The sequence below is a fragment of the Colobus angolensis genome, unplaced genomic scaffold, assembly GCF_000951035.1.
Source record: "Colobus angolensis palliatus isolate OR3802 unplaced genomic scaffold, Cang.pa_1.0 Scaffold187, whole genome shotgun sequence".
In the NCBI taxonomy this organism is placed as follows: Eukaryota; Metazoa; Chordata; class Mammalia; order Primates; family Cercopithecidae; genus Colobus; species Colobus angolensis.
Genome location: NW_012115010.1, coordinates 2,139,619 through 2,164,664, shown reverse-complemented (window position 1 = coordinate 2,164,664; position 25,046 = coordinate 2,139,619). Strand labels below are relative to the sequence as shown.

The window sequence follows — 25,046 nt, the reverse complement described above, 5'->3', positions numbered from 1 at the left end:
CACGAGAGCCTCCGTCCCCTCAAACCGGGCTCCCTCGCCGCTAAGAAGCAGTCTTTCTCCCAGGCGCCCGCTGATTTGCAGAGGCCTGCTATGAAGAGCTTGTACAAGTAAAGCGTTTGCTGAGCGAAACAGGCTGCGGCGGGCACTGAGCCGACGCGTATCTTTCGCAAACATCTTTATTAATCTCGTATAAAAATAAGGTCCATGGACGGTCCTCGGGGCTGGGGCTTGCGGGGGCGAGGTGCACTTTATAAGTTACAGGCCAGGCTCCTGCTGAGGCTAAGTATGGCTATTTGGAGGGGGCTTTGAGGTGGGTGCTGCAAGCAGCATTTGCCCTCTGTGGCAAGAGGAGGATGCACCAGCCCGTTTGAGGCGGGCCACAGCGGAGGAGGGGCTGCCCGGCCAGCCGAGCTGAGGACCACCTTCCTTGAGCCTCAGCCTGTCCACGGCCCCACACCCTTGCAGAAGAATCCACCTGCAGAAACAGCGGCTACAGCGAGAGGTCGGAGGTGACCTGCAGTGGGGGGCCTGGGGGACGCCGGCGGGCACTGCGGCGGCCTGTGTCTGCTCGGATGTAGGGCTGGTTCCGCAGATCTGGCAGCCGAAGGAGACACATTTACCCTTCAGGAGTCTGCCCAGAGCTGGGAGCATGGCTCCAGGGCACAACCATAGCCTCCTAAGGACTCAAGATTGCGTGCACATGGCAAGGGTACCGTTTATGTATGCCAGACCCGCCTCCCCCCCCCACCGCCAAATCACATCCCAGCCATCCACTGGCCCAGGAGAAGGCAGCATGCCTCAGTTCCCCCAAGGGTCCCGGGGGCTGTGGGCAGCGTGGGATCGGAGGCCAGGTCATCTGGGTACCTGAGGGGCTAGAGGGGCATCTCTTCTCCCAGGCTGGCCTCACAGAGGAGCCGGGATGTCCGCTTGCCGGTACGGGCCGTGAAGGGCACCGTCTTGATCACTGAGTGGGGGTGGGGCGGGTGAAGGAGAGTAGAGAAAGGAAAAAGGAAAGAAAAACAGAAAAGGTAGCAAGAAGCAGTGTGGCAGCCAGTCCCCCAGAGGGTAGGGGATTGGGTCAGAAGACAGCATAGAAGGACAGACTGAGAATAAGACCAAGGCCTGGCCAAGCCTTACCTGTGATGATGTCTTCAATGGCCCCGTCACGGTCGCTCTCATAAATGAGTGGCTCCTTCTGCTGCTTCCGTTTCAGCTCAGAGATTAGATCCATCTGTGGCCGCCGGGCCTTTGGCGGTGACTAGGGGGAATATATAGCTCCAGCTCCAGGAGGCCTCCCCACCACCAAAACCCTGGAATATCTGCCTGGTCCCCCACAGCAAGGACAGCTGGCTTGAGCAGAAAGAACCCTTTCCCATCCCAGGCTCCTGGGGCAGGGTCCGTCTGTAACAGTGAGGGTGTGGGGGTGACACCAGAAGGTGATGAGATGCCATGCATCCCTGCAGCCCAGTACCAAGCCCAGGAACAGCTGCCTACCTTGTGTGCTGGGGGCTCCCCTTTGCCCAGGGTATCAACGCCTGCCTCCTGGGCAGCGGCTTCTTTTTTCCACTGTTCCACCTCCTGCTCAGCTTTCTGCGGGCCAAGGCAGTCTCCATGAGGGTGGCCCTCCCTACTGCCCTACCCATCCCCTAAACAGAAGCAGTCCCACCCCTCCGCTGCCCAGTGGAAAGGCTTCAGTGCCCTACAGGGTTCCCAGCCTGCCCCAGTCCCAAATACCTTGTAGGCCTTAACGAAGCGGCTAAAGAGGGAGAAGAACAGGCCTGGGGATGTGGTCTTGGGGTTCTCTCCGAAGTATTCCACCACGGACTCAAAGGCCTCCTGCGGGCACAGCCTGTCAGCCCCCCAGCTTAGACCTCTCACAGCCTGTGCCCCTCAAGACACTGGCCACCTGATCTCAGCTTCTCCCAGGCAGGGTGGCCCCTCGTTCGTGCTGCATCCCCCCAAGGGGTCCCAGCTACAGCCACACCCCTCCAGGCTGGGCTACCTAGTGCTCCTACATCCCCCACCTCCAGGTGAGGCCAGCCCTGGCACACCTGAGCCGTCTTGCTGTCTGCCAGCAGCTTGTCCATGGTGGGTGAGTTGGCCCTCAGGAACTCCTTGAGCACCACACAGTCATCCTGTCGCACAAACTCCCTCTGTGTCAACTCTAGGCCTCGCTGCAGGGAGCGCACGTCTGCCAGGACACTGTCCAGGGACACTGGGCCAGGGATGGGGCAGTATCAGGTCAGTGAATCGGAGAGGCAGTCCTCCCACCAATTATATCCTATGGCCACCTAGCTTTCTCCCAACCTACCCCAGCCCACGGCCCCTCCCCGCACCCAAGGACCTGTGTACCCCCTACCTGAGCCTGCCTTGTCCAGGAAGTGCAGGTCGCTGTGGAAGCCTGTGAGTTGCGGGTACTTCTCAGCAATGACCTTCACCAGGTAGTGCAGCAGCGTCTGCTTGCGGTCAGTCGACTTCATCTCCAACAGCTGCACAAGGACCTGCTGTAAGTCACAGGCCACCAGCCAGTCCCCAGCCCCAGCCCCCAAGCCAGGATCCCCTCCTTACCGCATCCAGGCTCTGGAGCCTGAAGCCATAAGCTGCCCCACGCTTGCTACTGTTCATGTAGTTGCCGAAGGCCAGGACGATCTGGGAGAGGCAGGGGAAAGGCTCAGCAGAATGCCAGGGCTGAGGACACTGCTTAAATATATTGCACAAGGAGGAGAAGAGGTGGCAAGGAGCAGGCCCCACACACTCAGCCCCTACTGTACTCCCGCACAGGCCCCGCAGATTCACAGCACACGTACATGTGTACACACAGGTCTCACACATATGCACAGTTAACACCATGGGCACACCCAATTTTGTCCTCTGCTTGTCCAACCAAAAACTTGTTGCCAGCATCCCCTCCGAGACTGTGTGGTCACTGCCTTTCCACCAGCCATTTCTACTGGTTCCTGGGCCCTCCACTGAGCAGGTGACATTGCTCACAGAGCAACGCTAAAGGGGACTGAGCCCTCCGGCAGGGTCCCAGGTGAGCTGCTACAGACACAGCTGCTGTACTCCTTCCCATTCACCACCCCCCTTAGATCTGTCCTCCTCAGCATGTACATGAGAAGTGGGAACATTATCTTTGTTGCATTGCAGGTGGCCAGGGCCTGGGTCTCCCTCTCACACTATCCGGAACAGGCAAGGGTGGGCCCCACCTCCTGGCCCCTCACCTCCAGGATCTGGCGGAGTTTGTCAGAGGACTTGATGGACATTGAGGCTGCAATGATGGCATTCAGTTGCTAGGGGTGGGATGGGGGAGGTAAGATAAGTTGGGGCCTCCTCCATCTGGAGACTCAAGTACTCCCAGATTCCCTGCTGCAGCCCAGGCTGGGAGGTGCCTTCTGCCCATCCCCACCCAAGCCACACCACCCTGCCCGCTCCGCCCACACCGGCATGAGCAGCTGGGCTGTGTCTGGGAAGTTGCCCAGGAAGGTGAGTGTGGTCATGCGCTCCGGCAGGCGCGGGATGCGGCTGAAGTGTAGCATGAAGCGGTCCTCCTCCGACAGCTCCTCCATCGGCCGCTGCTCCCGCTCAAAGCGGGCGATGAGGCTGCGCTCATACTCTGTGGGCAGGAAGCGCATCAGCAGCTCCAGGAAGTCCAGGCCCAGAGCCTGAAGGTCGTACCTGTGGGAGGGAGGAGAGGGGAGAGTGGGCATCATCCATACCCACCAGTCCCTGGGAGCAGGGCTACCCCTGCCTTGATTGAATAAATGAATTTCAGTATTTTCTATTTGCCAACAGCTTCAGAGAGCAAGAGGTAGGAATCCAGAGAAACTGGGAACTGGAGAGCTGGGGTCCCCATCATACATCAGTGGAAGACGCCCAGCTGTAAATCCCACAGCCTGGGTGCTCACAGCTAGGCAAACAGGCAGGGAGGAAGTGGGACATCCTAATTTAGGCATGGACTCAGTTTTCTCCACCTTAAAATGGGGACAAGGTTACTGGACCAGGGTTGGTATGGAGCTTGATGAAAGAGCTCACCATTGAGGCTCTTTTACTAGGATCTGCCTGACAACCCCAGCCTAGCAGAGGGGCCGGACTGCCCACAAGTCCAGGCCAGGGACACTCACGCCTCAATGGCCTGGCAGATGCGCTCGGCCCCCAGGTTGCCCTTCCGCAAGGTGATGGCCAAGTTCTTGGCCCGGTTGGCCTCAATGAGTGTTGCCTTGCTGGGGGCCTTCTGGGCTGCCTTACTCTTGAGAGTGCTGAGGTCCAGGCTGGGGCCTTGGGACTTGGTCTTGAACTGTTCCTCAAAGTCACTCATGTCCAGCTCCTGAGGGTACAGGGTGAGGAGGTGGGGCTGGGTGGGGCCAGGGTCTGGCACTCTCCTGGCTGAGTACAGTGCTGGAGCCACCCATCAGGCCCTGATCAGGCCACCAGCAGAGAACCAGTAACCCAGCCTGACCACAGGCCCTGATGGGAGGCACAGGGGAAGCACAGGGAGCCTGGAGGAGGAGGGCTGCCTAACCCGGGGGACCCAGACTTGGGGCCAGGACAGCTAAAGGAAGAGCTGAACTGGCCAGTGATAAAAAGGAGAAAGGAAAGGACATTCCAGGCAGAGGGAACAGCATGGAACAATGGCAACAATGGCCTACAGGCAAGAGAACACATCCTTTTGGAAAACTGGAAGTGGAATCAGGAGGGCTGAAGCCTTGGCTGCCTGTGGGAAAGTGGGAGGAAAGAGGCCTGGAGGCAGAAGGAGTGGGATGGGGGAATGCACCCCTCTGCAGGGATGGAGGGGAAGGCGTTTGGGAAGGCAGGATTCTGCCTGTTAGAGGTACTGGTCCAGCCTGGCTTAATGCCCATCCCTGGGCCTCCCCCTGCTCACCTGTGAAATGACTTGGAGAAAATGACTACCCCCAGTGCCCAGCCTGATCCAGGCAACTCCCCCTCTGACTCCAGTGCCCATATGCGGAGCCAGGCAGGGCCCCTCACCTGCAGCACCTTCTCATCATTGAGCTCTGTGAAGACGGTGCCGGTGATCTGGCTGGGTTTCAGTGCCACCCAGTTCAAGAGTGGCATTCGGAACTTGGTCTGGATGGGCTTCTTGGCCTTCACTCCTGGGACGGGGGTTTGGGAGGAGTGGTGAGCACTGGGGGTACTGGAGGGAACCTGGGCCCAGGGAGGGCTGACGGGGCAGCCAGGAGGCAGTAGGAGGCCCCTAGGCAGAAGACTCTGGAGGACACTGAGGCCCAGGTCCCTCCCTCCATCTCCCCCAAGTCCCGGGCCCAAGGTGGTCCACTCCACTTACCTGGGCCCAATTCTGAGTCGCGTCTTCCTAAAGCATCAGGAGGACCTCCCGGAGGCGGCGGCGGCGGCGGCGCTGCTCCGGGAGCCGGCTCCGCTGCAGGTGCGAGATCTGAGCCAGCGAGGGCGGGGCGGGCGGGAGGCGCGAGTCAGCTCCTTGGCTTGGGTGGGCTCCTCCGCGCCTCCCCGCTCTACGCATGCGCTCCTACCTGAGCCGAGCCTACAATCCAAACCTCCCTCGCCCAACTCTGCCCGCCACAGATGCCCCTGGGCTCCCCTCCAGACCGTGCCCCGCATGCCCGCCAGCCTGAAGCTCCTGCGCACCTGGGCTGGGGGAGCCGGTCGGCACCCCCGGAGTCGGGGCATCACCGCCGCTCGGAGTTGCCACAGCGACGGGGAGGATCTCGATGGAGACAGCATCCCCCGGCCCCCGCAGGATACGGATTAACCCCTTCTCCTCCAGCTCCTCCACCTTCAGCTCCAGGGCCGAGGGCCGCGTCGGGGCAGCGGGAGGCGCTTTCTCAGGCTCGGGGGGACGCCTGGAGGCGCCCATGGCGGTCGATTCGCTGAAGCGCTCCTGCGAACCCCACGGGAGGGGTCAATGCCCACCAGCAGGCTCCTTGGCACCAAATCCCCATCCTCTTCCCGGGGTGGAGGGAGATGTCAAGCCTAGAAGCCGCAGCTGGCCTGTTCTTGGGTGCCCGGCCCACCACCCGCCCCAGCCTCACCCGCAGGGTCTCCAACTCCTTGCGCGCCTGGCTTAGCTGTTTTTCCAGTTCTGCAATCTTGGCCATGGATTCGTTCTCCGCGTCCCGAAGCCGCTCTGTCAGCTGTAGCACCGGCACATGGTGAGCCCCGACCCGCAGCCCGGCACTGGCACCGCCGGTGAGGGGGCGGCATCAGGCATGCCTGCCTAGAAGACTGGGGGAGGCTCCCAGATCCGCTCAGCCCAGGTGCCAAGGGTGGGCCGAGCCTGGCACTCGAACCCAAGCAAATAAGGAGAGGAAACCAAGGTACCAGTGATGCGGGAGGTGGAGGGAGAGGAGGAGACTGAGCTGGGAGGGGCCCCAGGCATTCAGTTCAGTTCATCTGGGGTCTGAGCCTGGGTAGAGGAGGGGCCTGTCAGTGAGGGCACTCACCCACACTCATTGAGAAAGACACCCAACAGATTCAGGCTTTGGATTCAGGCGAGGCTCTGGGGCCAGGCAGGCAGCACGTCCAATGCACAACTAGAACACTGTCTGCTGCCCAGTGCCTATGCCTGCGTGTGCCCTGTGGGCCTATGATGTGCCAGGCTGGGGTCAGGACCCACTCTCACCAGTGCCACCTGCTCCTGCAGTTCCTCCATGTGCTCCAGCACAGCGTTCTTGGTCTCTGTGTCCTCCAGTAGCGCCCCCACATCAAAAACATTGTCCAGGTACGCCTGGATCTGCACCTGCAGCTTGTCACTCTCGGTAAGCCGAAGCCTCTGTCCCCCAGATGGAAGGAGCAGGGTGAGGCCTGGTATGCGTGTGGAAGGAGTCTTTCCAAACCCCCCACCACCACTGCCACCCAGAGGAAGGGGCCTGAGCCCTAGCCTACTTTTTCTTTATTTTTTAAGATATAATTCACATATCATAAAATCCATTTTAAAGTATACAATTCAGTCATTCTTAGTATAGCCACAAGGTTGTGCAACCATCACCATTATCTAATTCCAGAACATTGTCATCAGCCCAAAAAGAAACCCCATAGGCGTCAGCAGTAACTTGCCATTCTCTCCTCCCCCAGTCCCTGGCAACCACTAATCTACTTTCCATCTTTATGGATTTACCCATTCCGGACATTTCATATAAAGCAATCATAGAAAGCCAGGCGAGGTGGCTCACACCTGTAATCCCAGCACTGTGGGAGTCTGAGGCAGGCGGATCACCTAAGGTCAGGAGTTCAAGACCAACTTGGCCAACATGGTGAAACCCCCGTCTCTACCAAAAATACAAAAATTAACCGGGTATGGTGGCAGGCGCCTGTAATCCCAGCTACTCGGGAGACTGGAAAATCACTTGAACCCGGGAGGTGGAGATTGCAGTGAGCCAAGATCGTGTCACTGCACTCTAGCCTGGGCGACAGAGCAAGACTCCGTCTCAAAAAAAAAAAAAAAAAAAACAGCAATCATAGAGTGTGTGATCTTGTGTGTCTGGCTTCTTTCACCTAGCATGTTTGCAAGGCTCACCCATGTTGTAGCATGTGTCAATACTTCATTCCTTCTTGTGGCTGAATAATATTCCATTGTACGGATAGACCCCCCGCCAGTCTGCTCTCTACTTTTTCTTAATCCTGGCTTTCAAAAATCCAACCCCGAAAGCCCCGCTCCTCCAGGAAACCTCCTAAAAGAAGCAGAGAAGGAGCTGCAGCTTCTCTGCTCAGGCTGGGCCAGGAAGCACCAAGCTGCTCTACCCACCTTCCCCAGGGCAAGGAACTCCTCCATGTCCTGGGCCCATCCAGCATGAGCCAACTCCTGCTTCCACCCTGTATCTCTGGGTTCCCCGTTATGTGCTGGAGTCAGAGCACCTGTCTGAGGCTGGTGCTCCCAGAGCCAGACCCTGGGCCACCTTGACCTATTCTGGTGCCTGCAAAAATAATTCCATAGACTGGGGGCCTGGCATGTGCCAGGCACTGGCCTATGCATTTAGAGTCAAGATGATCTTCTATGATTCTCCTATTTGACAGATGGCAAAACTGACACTCAGAGAGAGGAAGAGACCTATCCAAGGTCACATGGCAGGAAATGGCAGGGCCAGGATTTAAACCCAGGTCTGCCTGACCCCAGCACCCATGCCGCTAACCACTCAGCCATACTCTGCAGTGGGCAGGCAGTTAAGTCTGGGGGGCAGTACAGGGCGTACCTCCAAGTACAGGTCCAGGCCCAAGTGGGTGAACTCATATTGCAGGAAGACACGGAAGTTCATGTTCTCCACCGAGTGTACCACAATGTTGATGAACTGCATGCAGGCCACCTGGGAGCCAGGGACATGGGCAGATCTATGATCCTCTAGGTGGCGTTGCTCAGTGCCTTCCACCTCCATTTACCCCAAGCCTCGCTCCTTCTCCCCAGTTCTCACTCCACTAACTCCCAGCCTTGGCCTGCCCAACATTTCACCTCCATGTGAACTAACTCCACTAACTCCCAGCCCCCTGCCAACATCCACCCTTCCCCTACTGACCACTCAGTCTTTATGCTTTGCTGGGGCAGAGCCCATTGCCCAGCACCCAGGACCCTAGCTGCTCCCTGCACCCAGGAGGGCCTGGCCCAGGCCTCAGGCTGCTGGGCTCCTGAGCTCACCATGAAGTCGATGTTGCTGTCCTCATTCCGGAAATATTCCATCAGCTTTTCAAAGCGGTGCTGCTCCCCACACACCTGGGTAAAGGGAATGGCTCTCACTGAGGCCCAGTGACACACGTCCTAAGCTACCTTCTGGCTGCCACACCTGTGCTTCAACAGGCTCCTTTCCAGTTAATTCGAAGTTGAGCCACATCACTCTTCTGCTCAAAACCTCCACTCCTTCTCAATCTCCCACTCCCCCTCACTTTTTCCACTCCAGCCACACTGGCATCCTGGCACATTCCCACCCCAGGGCCTTTCCACTTACTGTTCCAACTCCCTGGAGAGCCCTCATTTCCACACCAGTTACCTTGCTTCCTTCACAGCTTTGCTCAAATCTCACTTCTCAGTGAGGCCTTCCCTGACCACCCTGCAACCAGGGTGCTGGGATTACAGACATGAGCCGCCACACCTGGCCTCTCTTTAGTTATTTTTTATTTTTTTATTTTCATAGAGATGGGGTTTCGGTATGTTGTCCCCATCCCTCTGCAACATTGTTGGCTTTTTTCTCACAGCATTTATCATTTCCTAACATACTATGTAATTTGCTCGTTTATTATATCGTTTCTGTCCTTTCCTGTCTGGTTTCCTTTGTTCACTGATGTGCCCCAGGTGCCCTGTTCCTGACACATACTAGTCACTCAATAAATATTCATTAAAGGAATGAATGAATGAAGATATCTTATGCATCTTATGCATCCCCACACATCTACTTCTTGCACGCCTGTTAGCCAGAGTCCACAACTCCTGGAGGTATGAACCAAGGCTAGTTTGGATCTGGCAAGGCTGAGTCAGAGGTTCAGCAGGTCCCTGTAGTTGTCCCTACCCCCACCCAGGTGGTGCCTTTACCTGATCCTGCACCTTCCATTCAGAACTTCCCCATCCCAGATTGTTAAGCCAGTGATGTGGCTCAACTTCAACTTTTGGGCGTTCCCCAAATGTCCACCCAACGTCCCCAGCTGCCTCCACCAAAGGCCACAGCTGCCAACAACAAGACTCCAAGCAACACCATAGGGGAAAGTGCATGTTTGGGTGAGGGACTCTGGTACCTCCTTGAAGTTGTCAAAGGCTGCAAGGATGATGTCATGTCCTCCCCGCACCAAGCACACGGCCGCCAGCAGCTCCAGCACCAGAGCCTTGGTTCTGGAGAGAGAAAGGGCAGGTTGTCCCTTGAGAACAGGCAGGACCCGCAGCAAGGGTGGGCACAGGCCTGGCTAGGAGGAGCACAGCGGGTGCGAAATGAGCCTCTGAGACCTGGAGGACAGAGTAAGTAAGGGGCTAAGTAGGAGAAGATTCTAGATATGGGAAAGGTTTGGGGCCTGGACCTCACCTGGGGTTCTTGTTGTTGAGGCTCAGAGCAATCTCATTGACACAGGCTGGGTGGTTCATGACAAGGCTGAAGCCAGACTGGGGAGAGAGGAGAAGTCAGTGTCTCCAGGAAGGGCCCTCCAGGACTTCAGGCACCCCAGCAGAGTCAGTGCCATGCCACACTGATCTTTAACCGCCCCTCAAGTTTAGGAAGTTCTTCATATCCAACTGCAACTTCTTCTGTGGCCACCAAAACCTGGCCTTGTTTCTCTCTCTCTTTTTTTTTTTTTTCAAGATGGAGTTTCCCTCTGTCACCCAGGCTGGAGTGCAGTGGTGCCATCTCAGCTCACCACAACCTCTGCCTCCCAGGTTTAAGTGATTCTCCTGCCTCAGCTTCCCGTGTAGCTGGGATTACAGGCACCTGCCACCACCCCCAGCTAATCTTTTTTGTATTTTTTTCAGTAGAGATGGGGTTTCGCCATATTGGCCAGGCTGTTCTCAAACTCCTGATCTCAGGTGATCTGCCCGCCTCGGCCTCCCGAAGTGCTGAGATTACAGACATGAGCCACCACACCTGGCCTCTCTTTATTTATTTTTTATTTTTTTATTTTCATAGAGATGGGGTTTCGGTATGTTGCCCAGGCTGATCTCGAATTCCTGGGTTCAAGCAATCCTCCCGCTTCGGTCTCCCAAAGTGCTGGGATTACAGACATGAGCCACTGCACCTGGCCTCTTTTTAAAATACCTTTGTGTTTCCAAAAGCCAGCGTCAGGCACTTTGAACACCGTGAAGCTGTCTTAAAGGCTGGCTAAGTAAAAGAGGGCCCGGCTTCACCCATCGGGCCTCCAAATGAATCGACCTGAGACTGTTCTCCCCTGGCCCTCTGTCCAGCCCTTCGTGGTAGGTGTGCCCTGTCCCTGTGTGAGGCTCCTCCATGTCCCAGCCGTGGGCAGGGGTACTCAGAGAACCTGACAGAGGCAGCAAAAACGTGGGCTTCCCCTCAACACACATCAGCCTTAAAAGTCCGAGCCAACAGCCCAGATGCGCAAGTTCCCGAGCATAGCACAGGGTAAAGGGACAGTGGATCGCAGAGCCTCAGCAGCTTGTGTAGCCCCCAGTGAGGACAGGCTGGGCTCCCTAGTCCCCCAGTCCCACACCCCCCCGGCTGACCTGGTAGTTCATGATGGCACGCAGGCACATAATGCAGACGTGGACATCATCCTTCTGGCTAACGATGCGGGAATTCCGCAGGGCCTTCCTGCTGTGGGCGGGGGTCAGCCTGGGCGGGGTGTGGAGGAGGCAGCGGGGTCAGAGTGAGTCCCAGCTTCCTGTTCCCCCACCACTCAGATGGCCTCTGGGGTAAGAGGAGGTACATACGGAACCTGACGGCACCACATCCCGTCTACCCAACCAAAGAGGCTGGCTGAGGGGAGGCAGGCTTCCTCAGTCCTTAGACCTGGGGTCTGGCATGCTTGGAGGAGCAGGGACACGGAAGCTAGACCTGGGGTCTGGCATGCTTGGAGGATGGGGGACACGGGAAGCAAAGACGCTTCCCAGGGGCTTGGTAGGGCAAGAGCCTACAGAAGGAAGAAACATGGGAAGGATCACCACAAGGTGGCGCTCATGGCGACTTGGGCTCATCTTCCAATGTGAGAGGCGGATCTGAATTCACGCGCCAGGGTTCAGGAGCATCCCAGCTCACCATTTACTAGACGAGTCACTTAATCTCCCTGTCCCTCACTTTCCTCGCTTCTAGAATAGGAATGCTAATAATAGTAGCTTCCTGTCAGAGTTGTTGGGACTATGAAATGGGCTTAGAACAGTGCCTGGCACATAGTAAGTGCTATATGACTGTACTCCCTTATTCTTCGCCAACAAATGTGTGATGTTTTCATTGTTGCAGAACTGCCGACCCGGACTTCCACATATCAGTCTCCCTGACGATTCTATCACATTCCCACTAACAGTGGGAGGCCCCGCCTTCACCCCCTCCTGCCACATCACCCTTTCCCGTCATTGTGCTAATATGTCAGAGTTTTTGTTCATGCTGTTCCTTCTGCCTGGAATGCCCTTCCCTGTTCCCATGGCTGCCTATAAAGCCTGTATCTGTCTGTGAGACATAGTGCCAGTGTCACCTTTTCTGGGAAGCCTTCCTGATGCCCCAAGTGGTGGCCACCTCCCTTCTCAGAGCTCCCAGGCATACTTCCATGACAGCCTGTCACACTAAATTGTCCCCCACTTAGACTGTGGGTCCCTGAGGGCAGAGTGACCTGTCTCCTGGGCACCTGCCACACACCTCATACATACTAAGTGCTAAAAAATAAATGTTTGTTGAATGCATAATTGCATGAATGGACAAATAACATATTGTGAAAGTTTGAGGCTTAATATGCAATCAATCCCCTAGACCCAAAGTAGGAAGCTGGGGATCCACAAGATGCTCTAGGGTCAATCTACTGCCTGCTTCCTGCCTCCCAGCAAGATGCCCGTGTTAGGATGGAGGGACCCAGCCACAGTACTGAACCCAGGGACATCAGTTGAATACCTCATCCTACCCTGCCACCACCCTGGTAGGGAGTCAGCCAGGCATGCACCTGCCCCTAGGTGGCTACGTACCGGGGAGAAGGGGGACACCTGGAGGCCGCATGGGAGAAAACAGGGGATTAGATGCGTACAAGAGGGGTCCCACCAACCCAGAAACTCCCTTCTTATCCCAGACCCATCCAGACTCCAACTTCTAGGTGCCCACCCCTGATGGTTTCTTTTTTCTTTTTCTTTCCTTTTTTAAGACAGGGTCTCACTCTGTCACCCAGGCTGGAGTGCAGTGACGCGATCTTGGCTCACTGCGTCCTCCATCCCCTGGGCTTCAGCGATTCTCCCACCTCAGCCTCCTGAGTAGCCGGGATTACAGGCGTGCGCCACCACACCCGGCTAATTTTTGTATTTGAGTAGAGATGGGGTTTCATCATGTTAGCCAGGCTGGTCTCAAACTCCTGTCCTCAAATGATCTGCCCACCTCAGCCTCCCAAAGTGCTGGGATTATAGGCCTGAGCTACGGCACCCAGCCCCACCCCTGATGGCTTCTTAACATACTGGTGTCCCAAACTCTGTATGAGTCCCTTACTCTGACCCCTAATGCTTGGCTACCCCTCTCACCAACCCCAAGGGCCCTGGGTGGGCTGGCTAGATGCAGCAGTGTAGGGGCTGAATTCTCTGTTCTCCCACGACCCCACCTTGTGGCCCACATACTTGATGGTCAGGTGGCGGCTTTTGGGCACGGAGGAGGACGGGCCCCTGCTGAGGTCTTCCACCGACTGCTCCAGGGGCTTGTTTTTCTCTGAGTTGGAAGCCCCGTTGTCTGTGCTCTCCATGTCATACCTGGGGACAGGATGCAATGGGGCTGGAGGCCAACACTGCAAGGACCACTTAAGAGGGGGCAGAAGAAACGCAAGGAGAGACAGACCTGCAGGTGAGACTAAGGAGCAGGAGGAGGAGGCTGTGTTCTTAGCACTGTGCTGAACATAGTGGTGGAAGAGAGGCCACCCCTCCCTGTCGGGGACAGGCTTCTGGAAGGGGCATCGCTCAAGGCCAAATGCAGGGTTCTAGGGTAGACTCGGGCTGCCCGGCTTGGAACTGGCCAGGGGAGTGGGTGAGACACAGGGAGACGGGGATCAAAGCTCTGAGGAGTGGCATGAGGCCTGGGGGCAGGAGGCTTACGTGACAGAGCACTGGGCAAAGGCCAGGTACTCGAGGAGCACATCCAGGCCGCGGTTCTCTTCGTTGAGGAACTCCTGCACCCACCTGTGGGCACAGGGCTCCCTGAGCTCCAGCGAGGAAGGAGGTCCTGCCCCAGATGGGCACAGAACAGGGACAGCAAGGGCCCCTGGCGTGCCCTTTCAACCCCCAAAGACCCAATGATACCAGAGGATTCTGGGAGACTTAGGTGGGTCCCACAGCTCAGCCATGCCTCAAGGTGGCAGTCAGAGCATGGGCAGGAGGGGGAGGGGAAGCTGTCCTGGACACCCCCAGGAGGTGGTCCACAAGCACAGCCCTGTGTGGGGGGCAGGGGGAGTAGGAAGGGGCAGCTTCGAAGCACAGCCTTCCTAGTCCCGGAGAGGAAGATCTGAGCCCTCACTCACCCAATGTGGTTTGTCCTCAGGGAGGTCTCCAGCTCCCGTAGCACCTGCGTGGACTCCTGAACTCGCCTCTTAAACTGGGGACCGAGAACAGGGAAGGCTGGTGGGTGGAGCCCAGCCTCCCACAGGCCCACAAAGTCCTGAGGCAGCAGGCAGCAGCGCCCACCCTCCTCCAACTGGTACAAGTGGCCTTTCATGCTCAGCCTCCCCCACCACCTCCACACACCTGCCTAGCAGAATAAGAACTCACAGGCTGCGTGTGCTCCCCCATACACAGACACACAGGGTGCACACACCCCTGATACATGCGCACACTCAAAGAGGCAGGGTGTGTGTGCACACACAGCACATGAACATCCATATACATGCACTCTAAATACAGACATAGGATATCCACACATCCGTACACGGACACACACATTCTCTCTCTCCTGTATACAGACTCAAGGGTGCACACACACACACATCCGTACACGGACACACACATTCTCTCTCTCCTGTATACAGACTCAAGGGTGCACACACACACACATCCGTACACGGACACACACATTCTCTCTCTCTCCTGTATACAGACTCAAGGGTGCACACACACACATCCGTACACGGACACACACATTCTCTCTCTCTCCTGTATACAGACTCAAGGGTGCACACACACATCCATACACGGACATACACATTCTCTCTCTCCTGTATACAGACTCAAGGGTGCACACACACACACATCCATACACGGACACACACATTCTCTCTCTCTCCTGTATACAGACTCAAGGGTGCACACACACACATCCATAAGTGGACAAAGTACACATAGTATACACACACACCTAAGTATGGACATATGGGCTGCACATGTGTATACACACAGTATAAGCACACAAAATGTGTCCACGTAAGCACACACAGGATGCACAGGGGAATGTCTAAAGGGCATGCCCAGGGCACTCTTCGTCGCCTATAAATACACAGACACACACGAACACACACACACATACTCATACATGCACCCACACATGCACATAGAAAAGTCTGTACACACAGTTACTCTAGCTGTCCAGAGCTTGGAAAAGGTGGAGGAAAGGGACAGGGTAAAGAGGGGAGACATGTACCCCCAGGTTGGACATCCAATCAGCTGCTACCTTTCGGCTGACCCCACCAGTATCCACATAGCTCTTCAGTTTCTGGATGTAGGCTGCGGGGGGGTTCTTGACCTGAAACCGCTCCTGGGGAGATGGAATGGGGTGTACAGAAAACCAACCAGAGCTACCCCAGGGCAAATGACCAGTTTTCGTCCCAGTGTTCCATTCTCAGCTCTGATCTGAGGTCCCAGGCTTTCTTAAGACGCCTGTGAAATACCAACGATATAAACCCAAACAGTCCACCAAGCCACTTTCTTTGCTTTTATGTTATCTTTCTCTTTTCTTGCCCTGTGGTCCAGGCTGGAGTGCTGTGGCACCATCACAGTTCGCTGCAGCCTCCTACTCCCCGGCTCAAGCGATCCTCCTACCTCAGCCTCCCAGATAGCTGGGACTACAGGTGTGCACCACCACGCCCAGCTAGCATCGGGTCACTTTAAAGACCCCCAGCCTAGGCCTAGTCTGCCCGTCCCATATGGCCTCCCAGGCCACAGCCCTGACACAGCTTTGGGGTGGACTATGCAGGGGTTAGGCCTGCGTTGGCAGGAACCTGTGTGCTCCTCTCCTGTGCTCAGTGACGCAATTCCTAACTCCCCCACCCCACTGCAGGCTCCAGCGGCCACTGACACAAAGAGGCAGGGACCATGGCAAAGACCCCTCCCCAGAGGGGCCCCCACCCTTCCAACCCAAACCCCTCAGATTCGCCAAGCCACCCCTCAGACTTTCACTTCTTCCAGCCCTTTGAGCCCCCAACCTTTGAGATGCCAGGCCGAGCTGCTCCGAGGGGACCCCTACCACAGCCCCAGAGCCTCCAGGGGCAGCTCCCCACCATCTTCCCACTGCCCAGCCCTTACCCCTGGACTGCTGCCCAGCCAGCTCAGGCCATCTGCTTCATTAACAGCAGGCGAAGGCCCAGCCTTGGCTCCCAGGGGAGGCTCTCAGCTCCCAACTCCCCACCCCCAGCCTCTGCAGCTCCCTCCTTCACAGAATCCCTGCAGCGGCCGAGCCCCACCCAGCCTGGCGCTGGGAGAGGGTCTGCCCATGGCTGACCACAGCCCTTGAAGCTGGAGGGGCAGGGGCAGCTGAGTGACCCGTGAGCCCAGGCGCCCGGACGGAGCACCAGAGCAGGGCCCCAAAGTGGCTGGCCTTGGGGAGTTGCTGGTGGATTGCAGCTCCTCTGGACCCAAGGTAAAAGGGCAGGAATTCCCGCCCCTTCCCCCCTCCCTCCCATGGGGTCAGGTGAAGATGTCCAACCCCAGGGTTGCCCCCTTCCTTCCCCAGTCCAGAGAGGTTTCTCAGGAAGCTCAGAAGGGGGACGGTGACAGTGACAAGGCCCCAGCTGCCCCAGCCAGTGCCCCTGAACCAGTCCTGCCAGCTCCTCTGAAGCTGACCCAGCCCTGCTCATGACTCACAAGTTCTTTTGGGGAGTTCAAGAGAAGGGGATTCGGGAGTCCTACAGACCCCAGCACCCTCCCCAGGTGCTACATTGGCCACCGAGCAGAGTCTTGGTCCTATGGGCAGTATGGCGGTGCCCCTCTCCCCATAGCCCCAGCCTGGTCAGGGCTGGGTGCTGACAGTGGGAGGGAGGGGTGGCTGGGCAGTGCTGGCACCTACCTGATCACAGATGAGCTCCCACTTCTTCTCGTTGTCATACTGGCTCAGCAGCTGGACCTTGTCCGGGGGCAAGTTCATGCAGTTCTGGGGAGAGGGAGGGAGGACAAAGTAAGACCCCTGAGCCTGGGGCCCCAACAAGGGGGGAGGGGAGAATGGGCATTCGGGGGAACCCACTTGGCTCCCCAGGAGGTACATCACCCCCCGAATCCTCTGACCCTAGGAGATAAGTAGCGTATCCAATGAGAAAGCCAAGGCCAAGAGAGACAGAGCACCTTTCCTGGGGCACACGAGCTAGAAGGGACAGCAGGATTTGAATTTGAGTCTGCCTGCGCTGTGTCACCCCCCACGCCGCCTCCCTGGCCTGCCTCGTGTGGAGACAGGTACGTGGGTTGTCAGCCTACCTCTCTGGGGACCTGTGACACTTCTGGGCTCCAGTTTCCCTGTCAGGGCATCATCTCTTCCCCTATTCTGGTGGGAAACTAACGGGAGCCATCACCAGTCAGGCCGAAGTGTGGCCAGTGGCCAGTGGCCCACCTCCACGTGCCACCAGATCCCACGTGTATACAGACCAGGCCTAGGGCACCAGTGCCTCACGAATGCCAGAAAACCTCCTGCAAGGAGGGTGGACAGCAGCCTTCTCCTCATCCCTCTCCAGCCCCCTCCCATCTCGGGGAGAAAGCTGAGAAAGGAGGGAGAGGGCTGGGGGAGCTGACGGCGGCCATGTCAGCAGGCAGGGAGTTCCAGATCACAGCTTCAGGGGTGGGGAGATTTGGGGGGAAGGTCACTCCGCCACAGCACTGGGGAGAAGAGTCAATGTCCTGGGTCTGTGGTGTGGGCCGCCCAGCTGGGACTCCCCCAGGAGCTGAGAAAGGTCAACAGAGCTCCGCCTGGGTCCTCCTCCTCCCCTGGCCACAGACGACAAGGGTGTGGTGCCTCTGCCACCACAGAGAAGGTTACAGCCAGCCCAGGGCTGCAGAATCAACCAGGTGTCAATAGCACCAGGGGCTTTCTGGACCCCCAGACGTGGCTTGTCTCCCTGACAGACCCAAAAGATGAGGCCAGTTCCCTTCAATTTAGTAAACCCCAGGTTATTGAGAGCCTTTTATATGTCTGGCCCAAACAGACAATTCCTGCCCTCAAGGAGCTCTGAGTTGAATAAGGGTCTCCATCGGGGATGTGGGAGCCCCCGAGGGGCTCCTGTTGCCAGCCATGGTGGTTCACGCTCCACACCCTCAGTCATGTGGCTCTGAGGAGAGGCCACAGCTGGAGCACTCAGGGAGCCACACCCACCTGAGGCTCCCCAGCCAGCTTCCTCTCCAGGGTGCCGGGCCTAGTTCTGGGGATCCAGCCAGACCTTACCCCCAAAATCACTGTCTCGGGTCAGGCCCAGACAACAGGAAGCTGGGTGCGCTCAGCCTCCATTGCTTAAGCTTTCCGGCCAGGCCCCACTGGAGAGGTGAAACTGCCCCTCCACCAGGCCCCCCGCCCCCAGCGACTGGGAGGGTGGGAGTACGTCATCCCTCTCCCCCGTTGCGAAAGTGAGCCTGGATTGAGGAAACCACCGCTGTCTCATCGGCCCCCTCCCCCAGCCCTCCAAGGGCCAGGACAGCTCGGGCTACCACAGGGGCGGGGCGGTGGGGGGAGCGGGCAGGGGAAGACCGCCCGGGAGTGCCAAGGAGGTGGGGTCATTCTCTGTCTCTCTGTCTCTGTCCATCTGTCTGTCTCTCTCTCTGATTCATCTTGCTGATGATCTCTCTCTGTCACCCCCACCCCACAGGGACAAAGGGTGGGGCAGGGCCAAGGTGGGAGCAAGGTGGAAGAAAGGGACAAAGAGGGGAGACAGGGCCAGCAGTGCCAGGGAAACTGGAGCCGTGGCCGGCACAAAAGACGGAGATGGCGGCCAGGGAGTGAGGGGACGGCTGAGCCCAGCACGGAGTCACAGAGGGGACAGCCGCTTCCCGACGTGAATCCTCCCAGGCCCTCACCCACCCAGGGACCTTTTTGGTTCTGGAATGGCCCCAGCAGCACTTCCAGAGGCAGTAACTAGTCATAATGACATCCCCAACAGTCAGGTAGCCAGCTCCGCCAGAATGCCTACTGTGCAAGGCACTGCTCCGAGCCCTGCGTGCCGACGACCGCCTTCCACCCTCACTGCCATCACTGGCACCGTTAACATTCCCATCTCACAGGTGTAGGCACAGATTAGTTTAGTGACCTGCCCAAGGTTATGAAGCCAGTAAGAGGAGAGCTGGGCTGGCTTTGAGCCTGGAGCTGACTCTGAGCCACCACCCGGGTCCACTCCCCCAGGAGAGCCCCCGGTTGTTACTGTGGAGGGGAAGCCTCTGCTGGGGCCTGGAGCACCTGTCTGAACAGTGGTGGAGGGCAGGGCGCCCATGCCCCTTCCCCACCTGGGCCTTCTCAGGCCCCCAGGCCCACATGCCAGCCTGCCAGACGGGCTAAATTTAGCCTCAGAAATCAAAAATAGCTCTGACAGCGCCGAACACTAATTAGCAGCTGCTCCTCAGCTGTGGCTGTGCCCACCGAGGAGCTGGGCACTCCAGGGAGTAGGAGAGGGGCCATCAGATGCCACTCACTCGGGGTGGGGTGAGGCCATCCTGAAAACAGGAACAGACCCCCAGACCAGGGCCTTCAGCAAGGCAGCTGGGATGGGGGCTGGAGGACACACAGAGAGTTGGCTAACAGTGCTCAAGTAGGAGGGGAGGGGCTGGCAGTCCAGGTGGGCAGGATACCTGCCTCCTGAGGGGGGCGGGGAGGGACAGCTATGAGCTGCCACATGGAGGACCCAGAGCTGGCTTCAAAAGACCCAGGCTCTGGGCCCAGCTAGCCCTACAGTTTCTTTGCCCCTTTGGACCACAGCTTCCTCCTCCATAAAATGGGCGCACTCCCTCCCCGGAGCCTCACACTCACGGAGCTCCTGGAACACTCAATGAGAAGCTGAGTTTGGATTTAACAAAGCTCTTTGGTGGTCTAACAATATGAAGAAGCACTTCACAGAGGCAGGAGTGGTGGAGGGGCAGGGGTCCATGGAAGACCCCGGGGTGGGGGATGGTAGAGTGAGCAGAAGTTTGTGAAAACATCCAGAAACACGGGCTTGTCTCCAAGGCTTTGGCCAAACCTTAACTAGCCTTCAGCCTACTTTCCCTGCTGCCTTTAGTGCTCTGGGTCAGATGAGGAAAGAGACAGGATTCATCTTTTAGGGTTGGCCGAGAAAAGGAACTGATTCCCCACATCTTTCTATTAGAATGTGTGGGGACCGTTCTCCTCCCTCCCTGCCCTGGGTGTGAGAGGGGACCCCCAGCATCTGCTCACCTAAGGCCAGCCCCCAAAAGACTCTGCTAAGAGCCCTTCCCCCACCTCCCCCACACCAGTGCTGACTTCTGAGACAGTGTCCCAGGAGGCTGAAGGGGCTGCGTCCACATCTGGATGCAGCCACACCCTAGGGTTTCACTTTCAGTTTGAGTGGAGCCTATGTCCCAATCCACCTGCCCATCTCTCCCTATGGCCTAGCCCTTCAAGCCCTAGGGTACCCCTGTACTTGGACATCAATCCCATCTCAGGCCAGCCCCACAGGCGTTCCTCAGCCCGATGGGCCCAGAAGCTGAGCCTGTCCCCCAGCCCCCACTCCCCCGTCCATCTCCCTGCCACCTGCCCACCTCTATATGGTCTCAGCCTTAGCTGTAGCGCTCTCAGCGCATCTCCAAACACAATTGATTTTACCCACTTTTTTGAACTTTGGCCTATAGATTTTCTGGAGCTCTTATAAGCAATTCCAGGCTTACAGGAGAGCTATGAGGAGACCCAGCCCTGGGATCAGGTGCTGAGGACCCAAAGAGCTAACAGTTTCTCCCATCAGAGTTCAAGGCTCCCCACAGCTGGGACAAGGGCAAGCAGGGTGGAAGCCACTACCTATATCATCCGGGCTGGTAGGAGAAAAACAACACCGACAATAGTCACAGTAACAAGTGTTCCCCAGACACTTTTCTTCAACTCAGAATTAATCTCTCAATCCCCAAACATTCGGTGCTAAGTGTCGTTCTAAGCGCTTTACATCAAAACTCATTTAAACCTCAACAAGCCTACAAAATAGATACTGTCATAATCCCTATCTCACAAATGGGAAACTGAGGCTCGAGGAGGTTAAGGTGCTTGCCCAGGGTGGCCTTAGTGGCAAGCTAGCAAGGAAGACCCAGCTTCCTCCAAAGAAGGAGCAGCCGGAGAATGGGAAATGTGGGTCCTGGCCCCCAGGGGTCTTCTGCAGACAGCCTGGCCCACGTCCCCCATCTGAGGAACCAGGAACAGCCAGCCCCACTTCCTGCCACCCAGTGCCCCACACTTCCTGTTGTTGCCCACACCGAGCTCTTACTCACTGGGGAACCCCCCCCCAGCACACCCTCTCTCAGGGGGAAGTGGAGGCCTCCCCTCCCCCTCCCATGTGCACACTGCTACCGTTAGCACCACCGCTGCCCCACCCTCCAGGAGAGGTGGGCCCTCCCTCTGGCGGTTTCCGGCCACCAGGCAGTTTTCGGTCTGGGCCCCACTGCTGGTGACCTGCATAACGGTGGGGAGGTTTCCTGGCCCTCACTAGCTAAGGATCTGGGACTCCTGGGGAATGCACAGCAACCTTGGGTGCTCTTGGTAGTGGAGGTGGAGGGAGGGGAGAGGTAGGGTCTGGGCTCCCTCCGCTGAATGGGCCCTGAGACAGAGAAGACCAGATCAGCTCCAGCTTTATCCCCTTCCTCACAGTGGAGGGTGGCTACTGAGCATCTGCTCTGTGCCAGACACTGTGCGAAGTCCTCTATTTCACCCTCTCGACAATCCTAGGAGGCCAGCAGATGCCATTGTTATTCTCTTTTTACAGATGAGGAAAACTACAGCTCAGAGAGGTTAAGTAACTTGTCCATGGTCATGCAGGTAATGACAAAAATGAATCTCAACCCCCAAACATCATGACCCCAAAGCTCAGGAAACGTCCCTGCCTTTCCCATAAGTAACCCTTGCCCCCTCAAAGGCCACCCCAGCCACCTTCCAGGGCTCCATGTTCCCAGGAAAAAGGCAGAGATGGCCCCGAGAGCACCTGCTCCTGCCCGTCTCACCCAGCTCTCTGCCTGTCAGCCCCAGATGTCACTGTGAATCATGCCCACCACCTCCGTGGCTTTCCAGGGTTAATGTGTGCCAGCCCTGCCTGCTGGGATTGTCACCCCTCTCCTCTGACCAGCCCAACGTCAGACCACATGGCCGCAGCCCCCCTGACATCCTCTGCCCTGAGCGACCCCATGGCTCCATATCCCCATACTTCATCTGCCCCATCCCGGAGGTGGGAGTGGCCGGGGGGCAGTGCCTTAGTTGCAGTCCCTCCTGCCCTTTACTGCCAGCCCCAGAAGGGAAGGGCCCCAGCTGCAAGCGGGACTCCAGGCCCAAACCCAACATGGGGCCATCCTGACCTGCCCACACAGCCTGGCCAGGCACCCAGGCCCCTGGGCACAAGCTCAACACCCATCAGGCAAATGCCTCTCCACTGCTACTGTGCCAGCATGGCTCTTGGCCTCACGCACACCACCCCTGACACCTTCCCTTGATCCCTCTGCTCCAAGGTTATGGGATTCTCCCTGCCCGGCAGATCAGGGATGTCCCAGGCCCAGGTGGAAGCGTGGCTCTTCCGGCACGCCTGGAAAGGTCGCCTTGTCATCCCAGTCCCTGACCCTGCGTGCCTCCCAGGAGAAGGCATGAAGGGGCTGGAAGACACCCAGCCTTGGGCATGGGCGTGGGAGAGGCGAGAGCTTGGCGCCCCGCCGGCTGGTGTTCCCACCATCGCAGCAGGCCCGTGGGGCTGGGCAGCCATCGCTCCTCTGCTGTTGCTAAGGCAGCAGCCGGAAACCCTGGCTCAACCTGCTCTTTCTCTCCACCCCCATTTTAAGCAGGGGGCACCCCTTTCTTTCACAGCTTTCTTGGAAAGGTAGCCCCCCACCACCCACCCTTGCATGGGAGAAGGGCTCCCTGCACCTCCTGTCTGGCTGTAAGTGGGGACATCCCTCACCCACAAGAGAGGTCCCACAGCCAGGAGAGGAAGGAGAATTTAGGGTCTCAGGATCCTACGCCCCACTAGGGACAAAATGGGAAGGAAGAGGCTGGGGCTGCTGGACCAAATCCCTGAGGGCAGGACTGTGCTTCTCCCATCGAGACTGGGGGCCACTGATGGCGGTGGGCCCATCCCCTCAGCAATCTAAGGTTCTTCTCCTCTTAGACACTGACTGAGGACAGGACTCAGCTCTGGCCATGGCGGTTAGGGTGGGGGTTCAGATAGTGACCCACTCTGAGATACCCACTGCCAGACCTGAGGGTTGAACCAACTCTTTAGCTCTGGGCAGCCTCAGGCAGAGGTCAAGGCTGTTACCCTGGGGCAAGCCTCATGCCCCTGCTGGTAGGGAATGAGAGGAACCAGGGTCTTAGCCAAGTGTCCTTAGATTGGGTTTAACCTGCCCACACAGGATATAAGACAGGCTGAGCCACCTCAGGAAGACGGTATAAACACACTGGGGTTCCTGGGCACCCGGTAGGGAGCAAGCCCTGGTGGGTGCTGCTACCCTAAATTTCTGCTACTCACCTCCACTTTCTCCACCAGCACACCCTCTCTGACCCACCTGTGGGTGTCCCCCCTCCACATCCTGGTACTCAGGGACTCCCAGTGGCATTTAGTGTCAGACCCTGCCAATCAGTTACAGCCACAAATCCAAGCAGGGCAAGCAAGTCTTACATACATATCAGAACCTCACCATTTGACTTGTGGATTTTCCCCTGGTCTGAATTATTCACAGGGCTCCTCCCCATCAGCGTGCTAAACAGAAGATTGGGGTCGGGACCTCACCCCAAGAGGTCCATAGACACACACTTGGGGGAAAGACAGACCCATGTCCCTCCAACCAGGTTGGCAGGAGTCCAAGGACCCACCACCAACGCAGGCTCCCCAGATGGCCCCCAGAGACTGTGTCTCCTCATTCTCCCCCCTCCCCCATCTGCTCACACCGCTTTGTGAAGTACTGTGCTTGGGGAGCGGGGAGCAGGGCAGGTGGAGAGATGGAGAAGTCAGGCACCCGCCTGGTGTGAAGCGTCCCTCAGTGTCCCTGCCCTCCTCTAATTAAGCAAGGTGTCTTCACAAGGATGGATCCCTCGCCACCCCATAGCTCCTCCAAACTCCCCCCAGCCTTCTCTTGGGGGGAGAGAGAAGCCAACATTTTCAGGAACCGTTAGGAGGCGACCCTTTGGGGCCAAGCTAAGGATCTAGACAGCCTAATGACTGGCCAGGAGAGGGGAAATGACGTCAAGGAGATGTAGGGCTACCAACTGAGCCAGCACCCTCTGCGGCCTGTGCCTCCGGTGAACCCCCACCCTCAGGCCTGCAGGGCTGTCTGCACAGACTGGGAAATGCATCTGGGAGAAGGCACAGCCTCATTTGCCTGTCACCCAGTGTCCAGCAAGGGAAGGCTGACAGCAGGCAGGCCACCAGGCAATTAGTTAGAGGAGGGAGCCAGGGCCAGGGCATGGGGGCTGGGGGGGGGGGAGGGAGAGTGAGCAGCTCTTCCTCTCCCTACTTCTGCCTCATGCAGGGTCTTGGGGACCCCTGAGTCTGCTCTGGAGCCCCCAACCCACTGAACATGTTGACTGTTTCCAGGCTCGGCCTGAGCTGACGGTTCCTCCCCAGAGGCCTATTCCCCAGCGCCCCTCTCCAATTCCCCAGGTAGGCGACGGTGGGGAGTGGTTCCAGATTTTGCTCCACCCCTCGCCTGGGCGACCCACCCGTCCTGACCCTACCCTCACTCATCTTACTCCCTTCAGTGGCTTGGAAGGGATGCCCCAAGATAAGAGCCACAGGCACCCTGGCTCTGACACATGGCGGGGGAGAAACACAGATAGCTCCGGGCCATGAGCCGACAACCCGACAACCCGACAACCCGATTCCCCGCAGCCCAGGCGCCCAACAAATCAGGACCCAACACCTCCAGCAGGTCTCCCGCTCCCGGGAGGTTGTAACCCTTTCATCTTTGACCCCAGACACCGAAAGGCAGATGCCCCAGACCGGCGCCCGGGCGGTGGGCCTGCGTGCAGTGGGGAAGGGGGCGACTCGGGACCCCTGTGCGTGCCCCGCTCCCAACTTCCTCACAGGACATACTT

At 57.7% G+C, this 25,046-nt stretch overlaps 2 protein-coding genes across 2 annotated transcripts in view; one reads left to right on the top strand and one right to left on the bottom strand.

Annotated features, from left to right (window-relative positions):
* Positions 1-166: 166 nt before the first annotated feature.
* Positions 167-22,045, bottom strand: FMNL1 (formin-like 1). Its single transcript, XM_011940150.1, has 26 exons — positions 21,974-22,045; positions 16,860-16,943; positions 15,219-15,332; positions 14,107-14,180; positions 13,685-13,768; positions 13,217-13,345; positions 11,138-11,246; positions 9,990-10,066; positions 9,709-9,802; positions 8,621-8,695; positions 8,184-8,294; positions 6,617-6,766; positions 6,027-6,128; positions 5,623-5,875; positions 5,303-5,410; positions 4,987-5,111; positions 4,122-4,324; positions 3,441-3,675; positions 3,222-3,290; positions 2,569-2,649; positions 2,360-2,489; positions 2,052-2,215; positions 1,735-1,836; positions 1,495-1,590; positions 1,138-1,258; positions 167-594 (listed from the first exon to the last, which is right to left on the bottom strand). The coding sequence occupies exons 2-26, from the start codon at positions 16,935-16,937 to the stop codon at positions 491-493; spliced, it is 2,988 nt and encodes a 995-aa protein (XP_011795540.1). The 5' UTR covers positions 16,938-16,943; positions 21,974-22,045; the 3' UTR covers positions 167-490.
* The window catches only part of LOC105510414, a 6,073-nt gene continuing 2,125 nt past the window's right edge, over positions 21,099-25,046 (top strand). The window contains exons 1-5 of the mRNA XM_011940176.1: positions 21,099-21,202; positions 21,357-21,438; positions 22,096-22,194; positions 24,547-24,622; positions 24,927-25,007. Coding sequence (XP_011795566.1) covers positions 21,099-21,202; positions 21,357-21,438; positions 22,096-22,194; positions 24,547-24,622; positions 24,927-25,007 — 442 coding nt within the window. The remainder of the gene's footprint in view (positions 21,203-21,356; positions 21,439-22,095; positions 22,195-24,546; positions 24,623-24,926; positions 25,008-25,046) is intronic.

Coding starts and splice junctions, on each gene's coding strand:
- FMNL1 (XM_011940150.1), bottom strand. CDS start 16,937: ATGAACTTGCCCCCGGACAAGGTCCAGCTGCTGAGCCAGTATGACAAC. Junction 14,181..15,218: donor ATTGGATGTCCAACCTGGGG/GTACATGTCTCC, acceptor CTCGGTCCCCAG/TTTAAGAGGCGAGTTCAGGA. Junction 9,803..9,989: donor CTCAACAACAAGAACCCCAG/GTGAGGTCCAGG, acceptor TTCTCTCTCCAG/AACCAAGGCTCTGGTGCTGG.